The sequence below is a fragment of the Anomaloglossus baeobatrachus genome, chromosome 11 (genome assembly GCF_048569485.1).
Source record: "Anomaloglossus baeobatrachus isolate aAnoBae1 chromosome 11, aAnoBae1.hap1, whole genome shotgun sequence".
Classification (NCBI taxonomy): Eukaryota; Metazoa; Chordata; class Amphibia; order Anura; family Aromobatidae; genus Anomaloglossus; species Anomaloglossus baeobatrachus.
This window is the reverse complement of record NC_134363.1, coordinates 142,493,053-142,512,487: the sequence shown is the minus strand read 5'-3', so window position 1 is coordinate 142,512,487 and position 19,435 is coordinate 142,493,053. Positions and strand designations below refer to the sequence as shown.

General features: G+C 44.9%; 1 protein-coding gene across 5 annotated transcripts in view; it reads right to left on the bottom strand.

Annotated features, from left to right (window-relative positions):
* Positions 1-798: 798 nt before the first annotated feature.
* The window catches only part of PRDM2 (PR/SET domain 2), a 164,737-nt gene continuing 146,100 nt past the window's right edge, over positions 799-19,435 (bottom strand). For all 5 annotated transcript variants that reach the window (XM_075328995.1, XM_075328994.1, XM_075328996.1 and 2 more), the window contains one exon: positions 799-2,555. Coding sequence is in view for 4 of the 5 variants with exons in the window: in XM_075328994.1 (XP_075185109.1) it covers positions 2,543-2,555 (13 nt within the window). In the remaining variant the exon portion in view is untranslated. The remainder of the gene's footprint in view (positions 2,556-19,435) is intronic.

Here is a 19,435-nt window from a genome sequence, read left to right as displayed (position 1 = left end):
CTCTTGCAGTTGTCTTTTGAGGACGACCAGTCTTCTTTGGGGACATGAAAGTTTGTGATGTTGTAAAGATGCCTTATTCTCGAAATCAAAGACTAGGAACGACCAACTTCTCTTGCTATGGTTGATAGGGTCGCACCTTTGGCCTTCATCTGAGCAACCTGCTACTGGAGGGTTTCAGTCACTTTGGAACGGCACATAATTTTTCCAAAGTCAGTGCAAACTGGAAAGTTAGGCTGCAAGTTACATAGGGTTTGTCAGTTAAGGAAATTAGCGCCAGGTGCCAGAATAACACCAATAATGTGCAGGTATCTGAACGTGTTCTCTAATTTTGATCAGTGTTCTTTTTTATCTATCATTTACATTTTTATTATGTGCTTTACAATAAATTCAAATTTATGAAATAAGCTTAAAATACTACAAGTTTCCTCATGGTTAGGAAATAAGCACAGAGGAGTACACAATAACCGCAACATTTAGGAAATTGTGTGTTTTCTAATTTTGTTCTCCAGTGTACAATCTGTATTGTGAGCAGGTGGGGTTATACATGGCTCAGCATTCGGAGCACTGCTAGGTCTGCCTACAGCAGAGAAACCGATGATTGTATCAAAATGACAGCAAACAGCTCAGTAAGTGACTCATCACCGGAATCAGGGTCTCAGCCCCTACATTATGCTGCTCACAGATCACATAGAAAAACCTCATGACAGATTATTTTTCATTCAGACAAAACATTTAAAAAAAAAAATCTTCACTAGAAATGAATTTTTGACTTTAAAAAGGTAAAATTTCCAAACTTAGTTTAATAAAGTTTTTTTTTATTGATTACAAGTATATAAAAGGTATCACGATAGCCCCATCTATAAGGTTAAGTGCTTGAAACAGCATAAAAGGTTTTTGTTTCCATTTTAAAACACATCTGACAATCACAGGATTTCATGCCAGAATAAAAAATAGCATAAACCACATCTCATGTTGTGTATACCTCTAAGTAAAATATATTTGTCAATGTCGTAAGGTTTAAAAGCAGTGACAAACCTTCAACTGTTCTTTTCAAATTTTGCAAACAGTAATAATTTCAATAAAATATATTTAAAATCACTTATCAAAGTAAACAAAAAAAAAATAAATGAATAGCAAACAGCACAGGAACAGTTTTTTGTTTTTTTTTTTAAATTCACATCCCCAAAAATATAAGCGAACAAAAAAAAATAAAAATCACATAATACAACTGACAAGTTCAAAAAACAAATTTAAATAAATCTTAAATATTTAGTTTTTTTTTACCTTTTTATATTTAAACTTACTAGAAATGCTTTATACAATTTCTGATCATAAAATCTCCTGTAAGAGAAATGTAACAAAAAAAAACAAAAAAAAAAAAACAAACAATAAAAAGACAAAACTGGGAATGATCGTAAAATGCGAGTGGCACAAATTCACCAAAACAAGTGTGAACTACAGTCTAGGAGGTAGATTACTTTTTTTTTTTATAACTGATGACAGAGAAGAATATTATAGATGATAGGTAACCAGGTTGAATAAAGTAAAGAATTACTGCCTGAATAGTAGTGGGAAGAAAAAAAAAAAAAAAAAAGACATATTTCCCAAGAGGCAAAACAATGACTTTTAGCTACACTAGAGTAGTAAAAAACACAGATGTGTGCAATATATGTAATCTCTCAAGACCATACATGTTTTCAAAAACCATAATCTGACCCTTGTTATAAAATGAAGCTCGAAGAAGAAGATTGTGGTTTTTTGACTGATGCTCAAAGCAGAAGATTGTTGGTTTTTTAATGAAGCTTGGAGAAGAAGACAGTTTTTTTAATGAAGCTCGAAGAAAATTTTTTTTGGGGGGGTGGGAAGTGGAGATTTTTTTATTTTTTTTTTAAATTACACACCTTTTGACTACAGTTCTGTGTGATTTATAAAAATGTAAAATTGATATTTGGTAAAAACAATGTAATAGTCAATAAATATTATTTCCTGTGCCTTTTGGCTAGTGCTGGAAATCCTAAAAGGTATGAACTGTAATTGAATTGATATTTTAGGCTTCAATTCCAGGATTTATAGAAAAAAAAAAATTCAATTGGTTTGGTACTTTTCATCAAAGTACTTGTGTGAAAAATGCAGCAATTTTTTTTGCAAAACCCTGAATTGCCAATTTATTTATTTTTTTAAGTTTTATTTATTTTTTTTAATAAAGTCTTCAGGGCGATTGATAAAGTCTACATTCCCTGTATAATATCTTCTTTTGTTCCAAGAATAAATGGAACAGAAAAACAAATGTATTCCATGGCAACGAGCAGCTCCACGTTGAAAGTACGGAGTCCTCCCGGAATGAACAGTAAGTTTTCGCATGCCAGACAAACATGGAGGAAATGCGGGTATCACAAAGTTACGTAGTTGCAGAGGATTTTAGCCGCTTGTGAGTGTACGATCTGAATTGCATTCTCTTGCTTTGTCTCTGTAGTGCTCATTTTATCTTGATCATGCAAAAGTTTATTCCATGGTTTGATGATCGCCATAAAAAAAATGAAATTTAAAACGAACCCCTGCAAATAGAGAAAAAAAAAAGTCGTGGTTACTTTAAGTAATATCTTACCGGTACCAATATTACAATTAATGACCAATTACAAGCTACTGTACAAGGGAAATCGCCATATATACCTCGAGTATAAGCCGACCAGAGTATAAGCAGAGGCCCCTAATTTTACCACAAAAACTGGGAAAACTTATTGACTCGAGTACAAGCCTAGGGTGGGAAATGCAGCAGCTACTGGTAAATAAAAATAAAAAAAAAATACCAAAATAATGTAATATGCCCATATTGTTTCCAGTAGTAACGTGCCCATATTGTTTCCTGTAGTAATGTGCCCATATTGTTTCCTGTAGTAATATGCCCATATTGTTTCCTGTAGTAATGTGCCCATATTGTTTCCTGTAGTAATGTGCCCATATTATCTCCAGTAGTAATGTGCCCATATTGTTTCCTGTAACGTGCCCATATTGTTTCCTGTAGTAATGTGCCCATATTGTTTCCAGTAGTAATGTGCCCATATTGTTTCCTGTAGTAATGTGCCCATATTGTTTCCTGTAGTAATGTGCCCATATTGTTTCCAGTAGTAATGTGCCCATATTGTTTCCTGTAGTAATGTGCCCATATTGTTTCCTGTAGAAATGTGCCCATATTGTTTCCTGTAGTAATGTGCCCATATTGTTTCCTGTAGTAATGTGCCCATCTTTTAGTAATGTCCTCCTACTGGTCCCTTCTTGTCCCCCATTATGCCATTGTATACACACAAAAATTATTCTTACCTGTCCTTTGTTCCCACAGTGTCTTCTTACCTGCTTCTTCTTGAGGACCACCGGCACAAAGACCCTTCAATCTCAGTTGGTGCAGGAGCCACTGCTGTCATAGGCACTTTATTTACTTCACTTAAATGCTTTGTGGCACAGCAAATCATTTAAGTGAATTAAATACTGTGCCTATGGCACTGGCCGAGATCGAGGGGTCTTTGTGCCAGTGGTCCGCAAGAAGCAGGTAAGAGGACACTGCAGGACAGTTAAGAATAATTTTTTTTGGGACCCTCACTCGAGTATAAACCAAAAGGGGTGGCATTTTCAGCATACAAAAATGGTCTGAAGAACTTGGCTTATACTCGAGAAAAATTTTATATGACTTTTTGATCTATTTTTATTACAATTTTTTGGTAGCAGAATGAAGAAAAATACATCAATTCCTGAAGTCTAAATTTTTTTTGCTCATTATGACTTCTAAATCTATTAATCTATCGTCAGGTCTAGAAATATTTGAACAGTGATAAATTTAGCTGTTTACCAAAACATCTTCAAGATCCAGTTATATAATCAGTATTGGCTTAAAGTGCACACTCTCAGATTTAATTTGAGGGTATTCACATTATACTTGCACTAAGGGTTTGGTATCTGTTTGGGATCTACAGCTCGTTAATATGTAGCCCTCCCTTAGGAGTACTTCTCACACAGCGAGATCGCTGCTGAGTCACAGGTTTTGTGACTAACCAGTGACCTCATTAGCGATCTCGCTGTGTGGACACTGAGCAGCGATCTGGCCCCTGCTGTGAGATCGCTGCTCGTTACACACAGCTCTGGACCATTTTTTGCTTGTTGCTCTCCCACTGTGAAGCACACATCGCTGTGTTTGACAGCGAGAGAGCAAAGATCTGAATGTGCAGGGAGCCAGCTTCTGCGGACGCTGGTAACCAAGGTACACATCGGGTAACCAAGCAAAGCGCTTTGCTTGGTTACCCGATATTTACCTTGGTTACTAGCGTACGCCGCTCTCAGGCTGCCAGTAATGGCTCCCTGCACACGTAGCCAGAGTACACATCAGGTAACTAAATGAAGCGCTTTGTTTAGTAACCTATGTGTACCCTGGCTACGAGTGCAGGGAGCCAGCGCTAAGCGGTGTGCGCTGGTAACCAGTGTAAATATTGGGTAACTAAGCAAAGCATTTTGCTTAGTTACCCAATATTTACTTTGGTTACCAAGCGCAGCATAGTTTCCACGAGTCGCTGCTGACTGGTGGCTGGTGAGATCTGCCTGATTGACAGCTCACCAGTGACCATGTAGCGACGCACCAGCGATCCTGACCAAGGGACCAAAGGTAAATGAACAATTATCTCAGAAGCTCTTTCATGGACTGCATGAGCTATTCCTTTGTTAATCCATCATCAATTAAGCAGGTAAAAGGTTTGGAGCGGATTCTAGGTTTGGCATTTGCATTTGGAAGCTGTTGCTGTGAATCCACAACATGTGGTCAAAGGAGCTCTCTATAGAAGAGGAAAAGACCAACATTAGGCTTAAAAAAAATAAATAAAAAAAATCCATCAGAGAGTTAAAGAAATGTAAGGATGGATCGAATCAAAAGTTTCTTTACATACTGCTAAAAAAAATTAAAAAGAGTGCACTGGTGAGCTGGGAACTCAAAAACGCCTGGACATTCACGGTGGATGATCGCAGAATCTTTTCCATAGTGAAGAAAACCCCCTTCACAACATCCACCCAAGTGAAGAACACTCAAGGATAGGATTTTCAGTATTTAAGTCTACCATAAAGAGAAGATTTCATGACCGGAAATACAGAGGCTTCACCACAAAGTGTGACCCATTAATCAGCCTTAAAAATAAAAAAGGCCGGGCGTGTCCAGGATGCTGAGCTGAGTGGACGTGGGGAAGAGGAGCTCCTGTTGACCCTCAGCTAAATCAGCACTTATCATAAGCACAAACCTACTCACCGGCTCTCAGGATGGGACCACGGAGGATTAAACCATCGCAGCAGGCATCGGTGGCCCCCCCGCTGCACACCACGGCGCTGGATACTTTCTTGGGCCTGGAACAGGGTCCAGGGGAGGCCCGGACGCCATCTTTCCAGGAGCATGGAGGGGAAATGGAGGCACTGGCCCGGCCTGCTAAGCAGCAAGAGAAGGAGGAGTGGGTGAGCGGGGACACAGGGGAAAGTGGAGGAATCTCTGCAGCAGTTCCAACAGGGAATGCCTTGGCTCAGCAGCCCTGCACTGCATCGGATCCTCAGGCACAGCAGCAGCAGGCCCAGGAGCACATAGTGGCTGTGGGAGATAAGGTGGAGGTCGGGGGGCAGCCCTCCCCACTGCCGGGAGAAGGGACTGCAGCCACAGCTGGTAATATCAGGGAACAGAGCAGCCTGCTTCCCCCCTCTGGGCCTCGGTGTGGAGATCAACCTTCCCAGCTTCCCCAGCACCAGACTAAAACTCCAGTGTCTATTACTGCAGGTGCTCACCTTAAAGGGCCAGACACCTTCTATAAGGACATGCATGATTTCATAAGTAAACTTCCTTCTAAAGAGGACTTTCAATGCCTCATACGTGAGGTTAAAGCAACTTGCAGGTCAGAAATAGCTGAAGTGAGGAGAGATTTGCAGCAATTGTCTAGCAGAATTGAATCCCTGGAGGAAGAGCATGACATCACCAGATCCCATGTATCAGAATTACACAAACTGGCAACATCGCAACAAAAAATAATGGAGGATATGCAGTCTCACATAGAGGATCTCGACAACAGAGGACGCCGTTGCAATGTCCGTGTGAGGGGGGTCCCAGAGTCAGATGGGCCCGAGGACACAAACTCCATACTACAATCCATCTTTAATGAAGTGTTGGACGCTCCCCCTTCTAACATCATCAAGCTGGACAGGGCACACAGGGCTTTACAGCCGAAGAATTTATCCACCCAACCCCGGGACATCATTTGTTGCATTCACGACTTCTCCACCAAAGAACTGATCATGGCTAAGGCTAGAATGAGGCGCACGGCACCTGTGTTCAATGGCAAGGAAATCCAGCTTTTCCCAGATCTTTCTCGCATCACACTCCAGAAAAGGCGGCACCTCAAACCCCTCCTCACGAGCCTGAAGGAGCACCAGGTTCCATACCGCTGGGGTTACCCGTTTGCACTAACAGCGCGCAGAGGGGGTAAATCGGCGACCCTTCGCACTCCAGCAGATACCACTCTGTTCTGTGAAGCACTGGACATTCCAGCGGTCTGTATCCCAGATTGGGACTTGCAAAGGTTGGAAGGGCCGCCCCCTCCCGTGTGGTCCAAGGTGAGGGGTGGAGGGCATGGGGCTTTGGGGGGGAGAGGAGGTAGGGGCCGCGGGTCGCCCCCCTCCCCGGCTCACCGTTGAGGACACTTCTTAACCTGGTTGGTGCCTATTTCTTATACCCTCTGAGTTCCAGTGGCTGAGCATGCTTTGTGATACTGTGACTCTCTCTACAGCAAGCCTCTGACTGTCCATTGTGTCATCTGCGGACCTCTGGGTCTGTTGAGCTGCATAAGGGGGGGGGCTGTAGCCACAATGATGCCGTGGGTGGTAGGGGGGTTGGCGGGAGCCCGGTCCCCTTATTTGGAGTTAGTGGTTGAGGTTTTTTTTTTTTTTTTTTTTTTTTTTTTTTTCCCTTGTTTCCTTTTGGCACGGGCCCGTGCCCACTGGACTGACCCCCGTGGGAGGGCTACTGGGGAGTGAGGTGGGTGGCTCTCTTAGCTCAGACGGGTTGGGGAACCTCCCTCTAGGTCTCTCCCTTCCGGGTTGACCCCCCGGGAATCTATGCCTAAGGTTTATGCATTTTGGTTAATGTTCTTAATTCATGTTCATTTCTATGTTTGTCCTTGTCTTCCCCCCTCCCCGATGTTTTTTCCTTATGTGTCCTTTCAGGTACCACCCCTTCTAGAGTCCCTGGGAGCTGCGGCCCTTTGTCGTATGGACCATCTCCTCTGGCCGGCTTCACAGGGGAAGTCATGCCCCCGACGGTATAGGTGTGCCATTAGCTTTTTCTTACTTCTAAGTTTTAGATATGACCCGCATTATCTCTCTTAACGTAAAAGGTCTGAATTCACCCCGTAAGAGGAAATTGCTGCTACAGGAACTGAAAACATCAGGTGCAGACATAGCCTTTATCCAAGAAACACATTTTGTGGAATCAAACACTTTCAAATTTGCGTCCCACCGCTTTCCCATCCATTACTCGGCTTACTCGGGCTCCAAGAGGGGGGGAGTTGCTATTTTAATATCCTCCAGTTGTCCTCTACAAATTACGGGTTCTCACTGCGATCCAGAGGGTAGATATGTGATTCTGGAGGGCCAACTGGGGGGATCCCCGCACATAATGGCCAACATTTATGCACCTAATGAAGGGCAGATACGCTTTCTTAAGAAAATACTCGATCTGATAGGCGGACTGGCACCGGCCTCTACGGTGTTGGGGGGAGACTTTAACATCCCTTTTTCGGAGGTGGCCGACAGACTCTCTGTGGGTGGACACCCTCCATCGGGTGCTTTGAAAAATTTGTCCCGGGACTTTCGTAGGCTCATTAGATCAGGGGCTTTATACGACGCTTGGAGGGTGGACCACCCGGGAGAGAAGGCCTTTTCCTTCTACTCGCATCCGCATCAGACGCACACCAGAATAGACTATTTTTTCATTGACTCACAGCTGCTGGGGCGTCTTGAGAGGGTGGAAATGGGATCCATTACGTGGTCAGACCATTCCCCACTCATAATGGACTTCAAGAAAGATGGTCCTCGACCTAGGCCTCAGCATTGGCGCCTTAATGAATCTCTGATCAAAAATCCCGACACTAGGGCCTTTTTAAATAAGCAACTGGTCGAATTCTTTCAGTTGAACACGGGCACGGTCACGTCGCCGGCAACACTCTGGGAAGCTCACAAGGCAGTGATGAGGGGACTATGCATTAGAGAGGGCGCCAGGGCTAAAAAGAATGCCACAAGCCAGCGGGACTCTATAACGGCCCATCTTAAGCTACAGGAGGGGAGACTGGCGGCTGCCCCATCACTGACTATTCTTAGGAGAGTCATCAGCCTTAGGGAAAAGTTGAGAGACTTGGCAATTGGCAGAGCAGAAAAATTGCTAACCTTTTCCAAACAAAGATACTATGAAAGGAGTAATAAGGCTCATACCTTACTCGCCAGGCAGCTTAAGGAGCGCGCTACATCCTCATGCCCTCAGGCTCTGCGCGACGAAAAGGGCACTATCCACTATCACCCCGCTTCAATAGCTGACATTTTTTTCAATTACTACAACAAGCTTTATAACCTTCCGGTTCCCCCGGGCATGGCTTCGCGCGGGGCTGGGGCACTTGGGGACTATTTTTCGGCCCTTGAGCTCCCTTCACTGCCTTGCGGAGCAGCCGCGGCTTTGAATGAAGAGATTACTACAGAGGAACTGGAGCAAGTTCTGGAAGCCCTGCCTGGCGGGAAGTCACCGGGCCCGGACGGCTTTACTTATTTTTATTACAAGGTGTTTGCGGCGGAGCTCCTCCCACACATGGCCGCCTTGTTTAACTCTTTCCTTCAGGGTGACCCTATCCCTCCATCCATGCTACACTCCCATTTAATCCTCCTGCCCAAGCCACCCAGGGACCCATTGGACTGTGCTAATTATAGACCAATAGCCCTTTTGAACTCCGATTTGAAGATGTTCACCAAGCTCTTGGCGGCCAGGCTTAATCGATGGTTGCCCCAACTCGTGTATAAAGACCAGGTGGGTTTTGTCCCTTGCCGTCAGGGGGGGGACAACACCAGGAAGGTCATAGACCTGGTGGATGTGGCAAATCGGACGAAGCAACAGGCGTTGGTGTTGAGTCTAGATGCAGAGAAGGCTTTTGACCGCCTTGCGTGGCCTTTTCTCTTCAAGACAATGGAGGTCTTTGGGATCTCGGGTGGCTTTATGCGGGCCTTGAAGTCCCTGTATAGCGCTCCTACGGCCTCTATCAAACTCCCCCTCCACATCTCTAAGCCTTTTCTCATCTCCAATGGCACCAGGCAGGGGTGCCCCCTGTCCCCCCTCCTTTTTGCACTATGCATAGAGCCCCTCGCGGCCTCGGTCAGGAGCAACCCAGACATCTCGGGGGTCCTGGTCAGGAATAAACAGTTTAAAATCTCACTTTTTGCCGACGATGTGCTCATTACACTTACTAACATCCATGTGTCGCTTCCAATTTTAATGTGCACCTTGGGTAGGTACGGGAGCCTTTCGGGGTATAAGATCAACTCTAGCAAAACGGAGGCAATGCCCTTGAATCTCGACCCGGTGGCCCTGGATTACCTGCGTTTGAATTTTAAGTTTCGTTGGAAGACAGATGCGGTCAAGTACCTGGGGGTTAACCTCACATCTACTTATGATTCCCTCTATAACCTTAACTTCCCCCCCCTTTTCCGAGAGCTGAGAACTCTTTTGAGCAAGTGGTTGCCCCTCCCTCTTTCGTGGATGGGGCGCATTGCGGCGGTTAAAATGAGCTTGCTCCCAAAATTATTATATTTCTTTGAAACCCTCCCAGTTAAGGTACCAATAAAGGAGCTGAAGTCCCTTCAGGCGGCTATCCTTAGATTTATTTGGTGTAACAAACGTCATAGGGTGGCCAGGGAGGTGTTGATGGCTCGGAGAAACAGGGGGGGGCTTTCTGTCCCGGACATCCTAAAATACTATTGGGCGGCCCATCTTAGGAGGATCCCCTGTTGGGTGTCCCTTTGGGCATACAACAGGTGGACTGAGATTGAAAAACTTTGGCTGGCGCCTATACATCCAAACGCGCTCCTGTGGCCCCCGGCCCAGTGTGATTCGCCCCCCCCCTCTTCTTGGACCGATGCAGTTCACTAGGGACCTCTGGGCATTTTGCATTAGAAGATTTCCTTTGGCATCCCCCTGCTCCCCTCTGGTGTCCTTCATATACCAACCCTTGCTCCCAAGCAGTCTGGAGTCGGACATGGTGCACCCCTGGCTCAAGGCAGGTCTATTCAGATTTGCAGACATTATAGATGGAAGTACAATGCAGATCCATTCCTTTGAGTACCTTAGAGATAAATTCTCTCTCTCTAATCGAGAGTTTTTCCAATATCTGCAGATCAGAGACTTGGCTGGCTCCTTGTTTGGCAGGGCAGGGGCCTCGATTCCCACAGATTTTGAGAAAATTTGCAGAAGGGGCACTGATACTAAGGGGCTGATTTCGGAAATTTACATTTTGCTTTCTGATTCACGGGAGGGGCCCGAGGGGTCTTTTCCATACATGCGGAAATGGGAGTCTCTATTGGGAAGGCGGATACTTCCTCAGGAATGGGCAGCAATCTGGGGAAACGCCGCCAAGACGTCAATATGCACACTATATAAGGAAAATATCTATAAAATTTTGCTATTTTGGTACCACACTCCAGATTTCCTTCATGGCATAGACCCCTCCATACCGGCTTGTTGCTGGAGATGCGGGGGAGGCAGGGGCACCATTCTGCACATATTCTGGTCCTGTCCAGGGATAGTCCCCTTCTGGGAGCGGGTTAGAGGGTTGATCCATAAAGTACTATATATAGAGGTTGATCTTGATCCCCTGATCTATGTTCTGGGTCTTGGGAATGGGGGATTGGGAAAAACGGCCTCTAAGCTTTTGTCCCACATCCTTACGGCGGCCAGATGCTTAATTGCAAAGAATTGGAGGCAGCCAGGGACACCCTCACTCCAGAGCCTCAAGTATAGATTACTGGACGTTAGACGCATGGAACATCTCACGGCACTATTGCATGACACAGTTGACCGCTTCCAGGCCGTGTGGGCACCATGGGACTACTTTGCGGGACAGGAGGATCTGTGAGACTGAGTCCTATGGGTCCTATGGAAGGAGCATGGACTCTTGAAACCCTTCCCTCTTATTTCTCCTCTCCCCTCCTAACCCTCCTCACCTGTCCTGTCATTGTTTGTCTAGGTTCGATAAGAATTGTGAATTTTATGTTTTATTTTATGTATGAAAAACGTAAATTGAAAATCTCAATAAAAATTCAAAGTTTAAAAAAAAAAAAAAAAAAAAAAAGGCCAGATGTTGAAAAAAAAAAAAAAAAAATCTAGAGAACTCGGCCAGTTCTGGAAAAACATTCTATGGACAGACGACAGTAAGATCAACCTGTAACAGAATGATCTGGAGAAGGCTTGGACGGCTCCTGATCCAGAGCACAGCACCTCCTCTAACACATGGCAGAGGTAGTGTGATGGCCGGGTATAAAGGGCTTCCACTGGCACTGGGTCATTAGTGTTTACTGATGATGTGACTGAAGACAGAAGCAGCTGGATGAATTCTGAATTGTACAAGGAGAGACTTTTTGCTCAGATTCAACTAAATTAAGCACTGGTTGGATGGTGCTTCACAGTACAGATGCACAATGACCCAAAACATACTGCAAAAGCAATATAGGAGCTTATAAAAGGTAAAGAAGTAGAATATTCTGCAATGGCCGAGTCAATAACCAGAGCCATTGAGCTGCATTTCACATGCTTAAGACAAAACTTAAGGTACAAAGACCCACAAACAAGCAACAAATGAAGTCAGCTGCCGAAAAGGCGGCAAAGCCTCAGAAAGGAGGAAACCAACATTTGGTGATGTCCATGGCCGAAAGACTTTAGGCGGTCGTTGCCTAGAAAGGATTCTCTACAAAGTATTAAAAATGAACATTCTATTTATGGTAAAGTACATTTGTTCAATTACTTTTGAGACCTTGCAACTACATATTAAACAGCTGTAATTGCTAATTTACTCCAATTAGGAGGGGAATACCCTCAAATTAAAGCCGAGAGTTAGCAGTTTAAGCCCGGATTGTCATAAATGGATCTTGAAGATGTTTTGGTAAAAGGCTACAATGCCAAAACTTGTTTCACTGCCCAGATATTTATGGACCCAACTGAATGTGTGTACATACATATCACCGTTCAGTGTAGTTGCCATGAAGATAGGGTTTTTTAATGTTTTACCTTTTTTGGACACAAACTTTTTTTTTTTTTTTTTGCCGTTTGCCATTTTTTTTAGGCCAATTATTTTGAATAATTTTAATTTTCTGTAGACATTTGTCATTTTACATAGCTAGTTTTCACTGGGATTTCTGGGTACACAGAACTTTTTCATCACTTTTTATTTCATTTTTTTTTTTTAACAAGGATGAATAAAAAAAATCTGGAAGAGTTGAGTGTTTTTTTTTATTTTTTTTGGTGGGGGGAGGGAATATTTTTTGTGTTAAAATTGGAATTTGTTGTGCTTTTTTTTTTCTTCTTTTCTTTTACTAGCCTATGCAGACAAAAGGACAAAACATACAAGTTGCTTCTTTTAGGCCCTGTGCGCCCACTGTGTTTTTACCCGCGTTTTTTGTGCATTTTTGCTGCAGAAATTTCTTGAGAAAATGGTTGTAACCTTTCTTCAGACATTCCCCAGCAAATCCTATGGAGAAAAAAAAAACAGCTGTGCGCACACTGCGTTTTTTTCACAAGAACATTCTTTGTGCAGAATTTCTTGAGAAAAAGAATGAGCATGTCACTTCTTTTCTGCAGGTACCTGCGTTTTTTGCCATAGATAATGGTAAAAAAACCAAACCCGCAGGGACCAACCTGTGGAAAAACGCGACAAAAACGCAGCAAAACGCGGTAAAACCGCATGAGTTATAGCTGCGCTAAAAGTGCGCTAATCTTTCAGATTTCAAGAAATTTCTTGAGAAAACTTCATTTTCTAGTGTGCACAAGACCTTAATCTTTTCAAGGTTTCTGAACCCTGAAGAGGTTAAAGGAAGTAATATAAGACGGAATTTGTGCACAGCAATGTCTTTTTTGTACACTACTGTATATACATTGCCTTTAAAAATTATTCATACCCATAAGCTTATCCGCTTTTTTTCAGGTTACACTAATAATTTTTAAATTTATTTTATTGGGATATACCTATGAAAATTAGTAAGTATTTGTGAAGTGTAAAGGAAATTATACCTGGTTTTCTAAATACTTTAAAAGTATAAATTTGAAAATTGTGACTTGCATTTGTATTCAGCCCCCTGTAGCCTGATAACCCTAAATAAAACCCTGAGTGACCAATTGCCTCCAGAAGTCACCTAATTAGTAAATTAATTTATTCTCAGTATAACTACAGTTGTTCTGTGAAGGTCTCAAACATTAGGGATCAAGCAACATCATGAAACCCAAGGAACACCTCAGACGGGTCAGGGATAAAGTTGTGCAGAAGAGTAAAGAAGGATTAGGTTATAAACAAACATAGCCCCAGCTTTGAACATCTCACGGAGCACTGTTCAATCCATCATCCAATAATGGAAGTAGCATGGCACAAATGCAAAGCTACCAAGACTTGGTTGACCAGCTACAATGACATCCTAAGAAGGAGAGGAGTAATTAGAGGAGCAGTCAAGAGGCCATTGGTGGCTGGAGGAGGTGCAGAGATCCACAGCTCAGGTGGAGGAATCTGTCTACAGCACAATTATTAGTCAGACTCCGCAAATGTGTCCTTTATGGAAGAGTGGCAAAAAGAAATACATTTTTGAAAGCAAGCGATAAGAATTCCGGATTTCAGTCACGTAGGAGACACAGCAACCCCAATAAGAAGGTGATCTGGTCCAATGACCCCAAAGTAGAACTTTTTGAACTAAATGCAAAACACAGTGTGTAGGAAAACTAACACTACACAACACTGTGAAACCACCATCCCCACTATCAAACATGGTGGTGGCTGCATCCTGCTCTGAGGAGGCTTTTCTTCAGAAGGGACAGGGAAGTTGGTCAGAGTTCAAGAGAAGATAGATGGAGCTAAATACAGGGCAATCCTGGAGGAAAAGCTGTTAGAGGCTGCAAAAGACTTGAAATTGGGGTGTAGGTTCACCTTCCAGCAGGACAACGACCCTAAACATCCTGCCAGAGCTACAATGGATGGTTTAAATCAAAGCATATTCATGTGTGTGACTGGTCCAGTCACAGTCCAGACCAAAATCCCATTGAGAATCTGGGACAATACTTGGAAATTGCTGCTCACAGACATCTTAATCCAGTCTCACTGACCTAGCGCTCGTGTGCAAAGAAGAATGGGCAAAAATTTCAGCCTCTAGATGTGCAAAGGTGGTAGTAACAGGCCGCAAAAACTTGCAGCAGTAATTGCAGCAAAACGTGGCCCTGCTAAGTATACAAATGCACATCACAATTTTCAGATTTATATTTTTTGAAGGAGAAGGTGCCATTGGCAAAAACGTTTCTCCATAATTAAAAAAAATATAAATATAATAATAAAATTGTAAAGTATTAATGTTCAATTTTTTTTAAATATATTACCTTTTTTAATTTTTTATTTTTTTTTTTAATGGTGTAAAGTATGACAAATAATTTAAGCCCCATGTGCATGTTGCAGTTTGGTGCAGTTTTAGCCAACAAGGGCACATCTTTCTCCAACAAATCAGATTTGTTGTGCGCACGTTGCCTTTTTTTTGTCTGTAGTTTTTGTGTGACAAAAAACTGCAGCATGTCAATTCTTTGTGTTTTTCCCTGCATTTTTCACCCATTGAAGTCAATGAGGTAATAAAAAAAAAAATCACAATGAAAAACGCAAGCAGAAAATTCATTATGTTTTCCACGCGTTTTCAGACAATTTTTTTTTTTTTAAATGCATGTAATGCAGGTTGTCAGAAAGTGAGGTCAACAGGCTTCAAAATGGAGAATGAAGGAAAAAAGAAATTACATCAGAGGTTGTTTTTTTGTTTTTTTTTAACTGGTTTTTACTTTAAAAAAATGCATGGTCAAAAATGCAGCAAAATCGCATGCACTGTTTTAGACCAAGGTACATTTTCTTTGGCCATAAAGTGCAGTTTTGTTGTCACATGTGTGGACAGACACTTAAAATTTGATATTTTTCACTTTTAAACACTAGGGGGAGCAGCTGCTGAAATTTGCTGTGAAAACCTTGTGTACCGTAATGACATTACGACTGCAGTAATAGTGGGCAGAATCTGCTCCTATGTGTGTGAGGTCTCCTCTCCTCCCCTTCTGGATAAGGGAAGATGGAGTTTAGGATCACAGTGAGGAGCCATTTTGTTGGTGACTGCAAAGTGATCCTGGTATGTGGACACTACAGCTCCCATAAAAGTGGATGGAGCAGTGTTACACATTACGCTACTATCCACATAGAAGTGGATGGAATGGAGATGATACATTACACCAATACTTCCATAACTGCTCCGATTCTGCTGGCTGGTATTGCTCGCTGTATAATACGCTGAGGTTAGATGGGTTGCCTGTATCATAGGATGACATTTGCTACAGGGATCATTGTTGTTTATCACATATGATAAGAGCAGCAGTGTCATGTGTTATCCCCACTCCAGCCACTTCTGTGAGAGCAGTGTTGTAATGTGTGACCCCGCCCCGCTCCTTTCACTTCTATAAGAGCAGTGGTGTAATGTGTGACACCCCCCCCAGCTTCTTTCACTTCTATGAGAGCAGTGGTGTAATGTGTGACCCCCCCCCCACTCCTTTCACTTCTAGAAGGGCAGTGTTGTAGTGTGTGACCCCCCCCCGCCCCTTTCACTTCTATATAAGCAGTGGTGTAATGTGGGACACCCCCCCCCGCTTCTTTCACTTCTACGAGAGCAGTGGTGTAATGTGTGACCCCCCCCCCGCTTCTTTCACTTCTACGAGAGCAGTGGTGTAATGTGTGACACCCCCCCCCCCCGCTTCTTTCACTTCTACGAGAGCAGTGGTGTAATGTGTGACACCCCCCCCCCGCGCTTCTTTCACTTCTATGAGAGCAGTGGTGTAATGTGTGACACCAAATTTCACCCCCCCCCCGCTCCTTCAACTTTTCCACTTCTATGGATGCAGTGGTGTAATGTGTAATACATGCTAGGATTGGATATATATCTCTGCGGGCTGTACCACAGATGATTGGCATTAGATACACAGCTCTGAAGGTACCAAACATGATGGGATTAGATACACGGCTCTGGGGGGGTGGGGGGGGAAGCACCACACGTTATGGGCATTAGATACACTGACTGAGCTCTGGTATATCTCAGCTTTGCTTTCAACAGAGCAGTAATCGCAGGACTCGGTCAGCGTTCACAGCTCCGCAGGTGATTATTCCTCTGCAGTGCTCCGCAGGGCTGTGGAGTCAGGAATCTGAGTCGTGGAGTCGGAGTTAGTTTTGGTTGGAGTCGGTAGAAATGTAACGACTCCGACTCCAGCTTTAAAAAAAATTATTAATATTTCATAATTGAACTTTCATATGAATTTTATAAATGTTACTCAAATATATATGTTCTATCAAACTATGAACAACAGTGATAAGCAGTTCTGCTGGAGATCTCAGTGGAGCTGTCACTGAGGTTACCCGCTGTCACTGGATCCAGCGGTGGATGCAGCGGTGGCCGCGATTAACCTCAGTGACAGCTCAGCTGATCGCGCTACTCACCGCCGCTCCGGTCAGCTCCACAATGAGGTGAGTAGCGCGATCAGCTGAGCTGTCACTGAGGTTAATCGCGGCCACCGCTGCATCCACCGCTGGATCCAGTGACAGCGGGTAACCTCAGTGACAGCTCAGCTGATCGCGTTATTCACCTCATTTGCTGGTGATTTCCCCCCCTCTCTCATACTCACCGATCCCGATCACCGGCGCTGCACGGCGTTCACACTGCTCCGGCGGCGCTTCCTTTTTTGAAAAAGCCGGCCGCTCATTAAACAATCTCGTATTCCCTGCTTTCCCCGCCCACCGGCAAATGTGATTGGTTGCAGTGAGACACGCCCACACGCTGAATGAGAGCTGTGTCACTGCACCCAATCACAGCAGCCGGTGGGCGTGTCTATACTGTGCAGTAAAAAAGAGAATTTTGTTACTTACCGTAAATTCTTTTTCTTATAGTTCCGACATGGGAGACCCAGACCATGGGTGTATAGCTTCTGCCTCCGGAGGACACACAAAGTACTACACTAAAAGTGTAGCTCCTCCCTACGAGCATATACACCCCCTGGATGACAAATCTAACCAGTTTAGTGCAAAAGCTGAAGGAGGACATCCACCCATAAGTAGAGATAGAGTAAAACCCGGAATAACCGAAACCTCTGTCTACAACAACAGCCGGTGAAAACACACGGAACAAGAACTGCCAACAGGCAACAGGGAGGGTGCTGGGTCTCCCATGTCGGCACTATAAGAAAAAGAATTTACGGTAAGTAACAAAATTCTCTTTTTCTTCATCGTTACTTATGGGAGACCCAGACCATGGGACGTCTCAAAGCAGTCCATGGGTGGGAAATAAACAGAACTGAGAAGTAGGCAAAACCTAACTTCAAAAATGGGCGACAGCCGCCTGAAGGATGCGTCTGCCCAAGCTCGCGTGCATGCACTTGGTAGTGCTTCGAAAAGGTGTGCAGACTAGACCAAGTGGCAGCCTGACAAACCTGCTGAGCCGTAGCCTGGTGCCTGAAAGCCCAGGAGGCACCGACAGCTCTGGTCGAGTGCGCCTTAATCCCTGGCGGTGGGGGCACCTGAGAACATTGGTAGGCATCGGATATGGCCGACCTAATCCAACGAGCTAGGGTCGGTTTAGAAGCCGAGAGACCCTTGCGCTGACCTGTGGTGAGCACAAAAAGAGAGGTGCACCGCCTAAGAGCGGCGGTGCGTGACACATAGATTCGGAGCGCCCGCACCAAATCCAAAGTATGCAACGCTTTCTCAAAGCGATGCACAGGGGCCGGACAAAGGGAAGGCAATGAAATGTCCTGGTTAAGGTGGAAAGGAGACACCACCTTAGGGAGAAAGTCCGGAGTCGGCCGAAGAACCACCTTGTCTTGGTGAAAAACCAAAAAAGGTGACTCCGAAGAGAGCGCAGCCAAATCAGAGACTCTCCTGAGAGAAGTTATGGCCACCAGAAAGACCACTTTCTGTGAAAGTCGAAACAAAGGAACCTCCCTAAGAGGCTCAAAGGGGGGTTTCTGTAAGGCCGTGAGGACCAGATTAAGGTCCCAGGGATCCAAAGGCCGCCGGTAAGGAGGAATGATGCGAGATGCGCCCTGCATGAAGGTGCGCACCTGGGCCAGTCGGGCGATACGCCGCTGGAACAATACCGACAGAGCCGAGACCTGTCCCTTGAGGGAATTGAGGGATAGACCAAGCTGCAGACCGGACTGTAGAAAAGACAGGATGGTCGGCAAAGAAAACGGCCAAGGAGCATGGCCGGAAGAGCGACACCAGGACAGGAAAATCCTCCAAGTCCTGTGGTAAATCCTGGCCGAGGAAGACTTCCGAGCCTGAGTCATAGTGGAGATGACCTCGGAAGGAATGCCTGAAGCCGTCAGGATCCAGGACTCAAGAGCCACGCCGTCAATCTGAGAGCCGCAGAATTCTGGCGGAAAAACGGACCTTGAGAGAGAAGGTCTGGGCGGTCCGGGAGATGCCACGGCATTTCTACGGACAGACGGAGCAGGTCTGGGTACCAAGCTCGCTTGGGCCAGTCTGGAGCAATGATTATAACCCGACGGCCCTCCATCCTGATCTTGCGCAGGACTCTGGGCAAGAGAGCTAGAGGGGGAAACACGTAGGCCAGACGGAACTGGGACCAATCTTGAACCAGCGCGTCCGCTGCCAAGGCCTGAGGATCGTGGGAGCGAGTCACGTAAACCGGGACCTTGTTGTTGTGCCGGGATGCCATTAGATCCACTTCCGGAGTGCCCCACTTGCGGCAGATTGACCGGAACACTGCCGGATGCAGGGACCACTCGCCGCTGTCCACGGTTTGACGGCTGAGATAATCTGCCTCCCAGTTTTCTACGCCTGGGATGTGGACTGCGGATATGGTGGACATGGAGTCCTCCGTCCACTGAAGGATGCGTTGAACCTCCAACATCGCCAGGCGGCTGCGAGTCCCACCCTGGTGATTGATGTAGGCAACTGCAGTCGCGTTGTCCGACTGGACTCGAATGTGCTTGCCCGCCAACAGGTGGTGAAAGGCTACGAGAGCTAGAAGTACAGCCCTGATTTCCAGCACATTGATCGAGAGGGCTGATTCGGACGGAGTCCAAGTGCCCTGTGCTCGGTGGTGGAGAAATACTGCT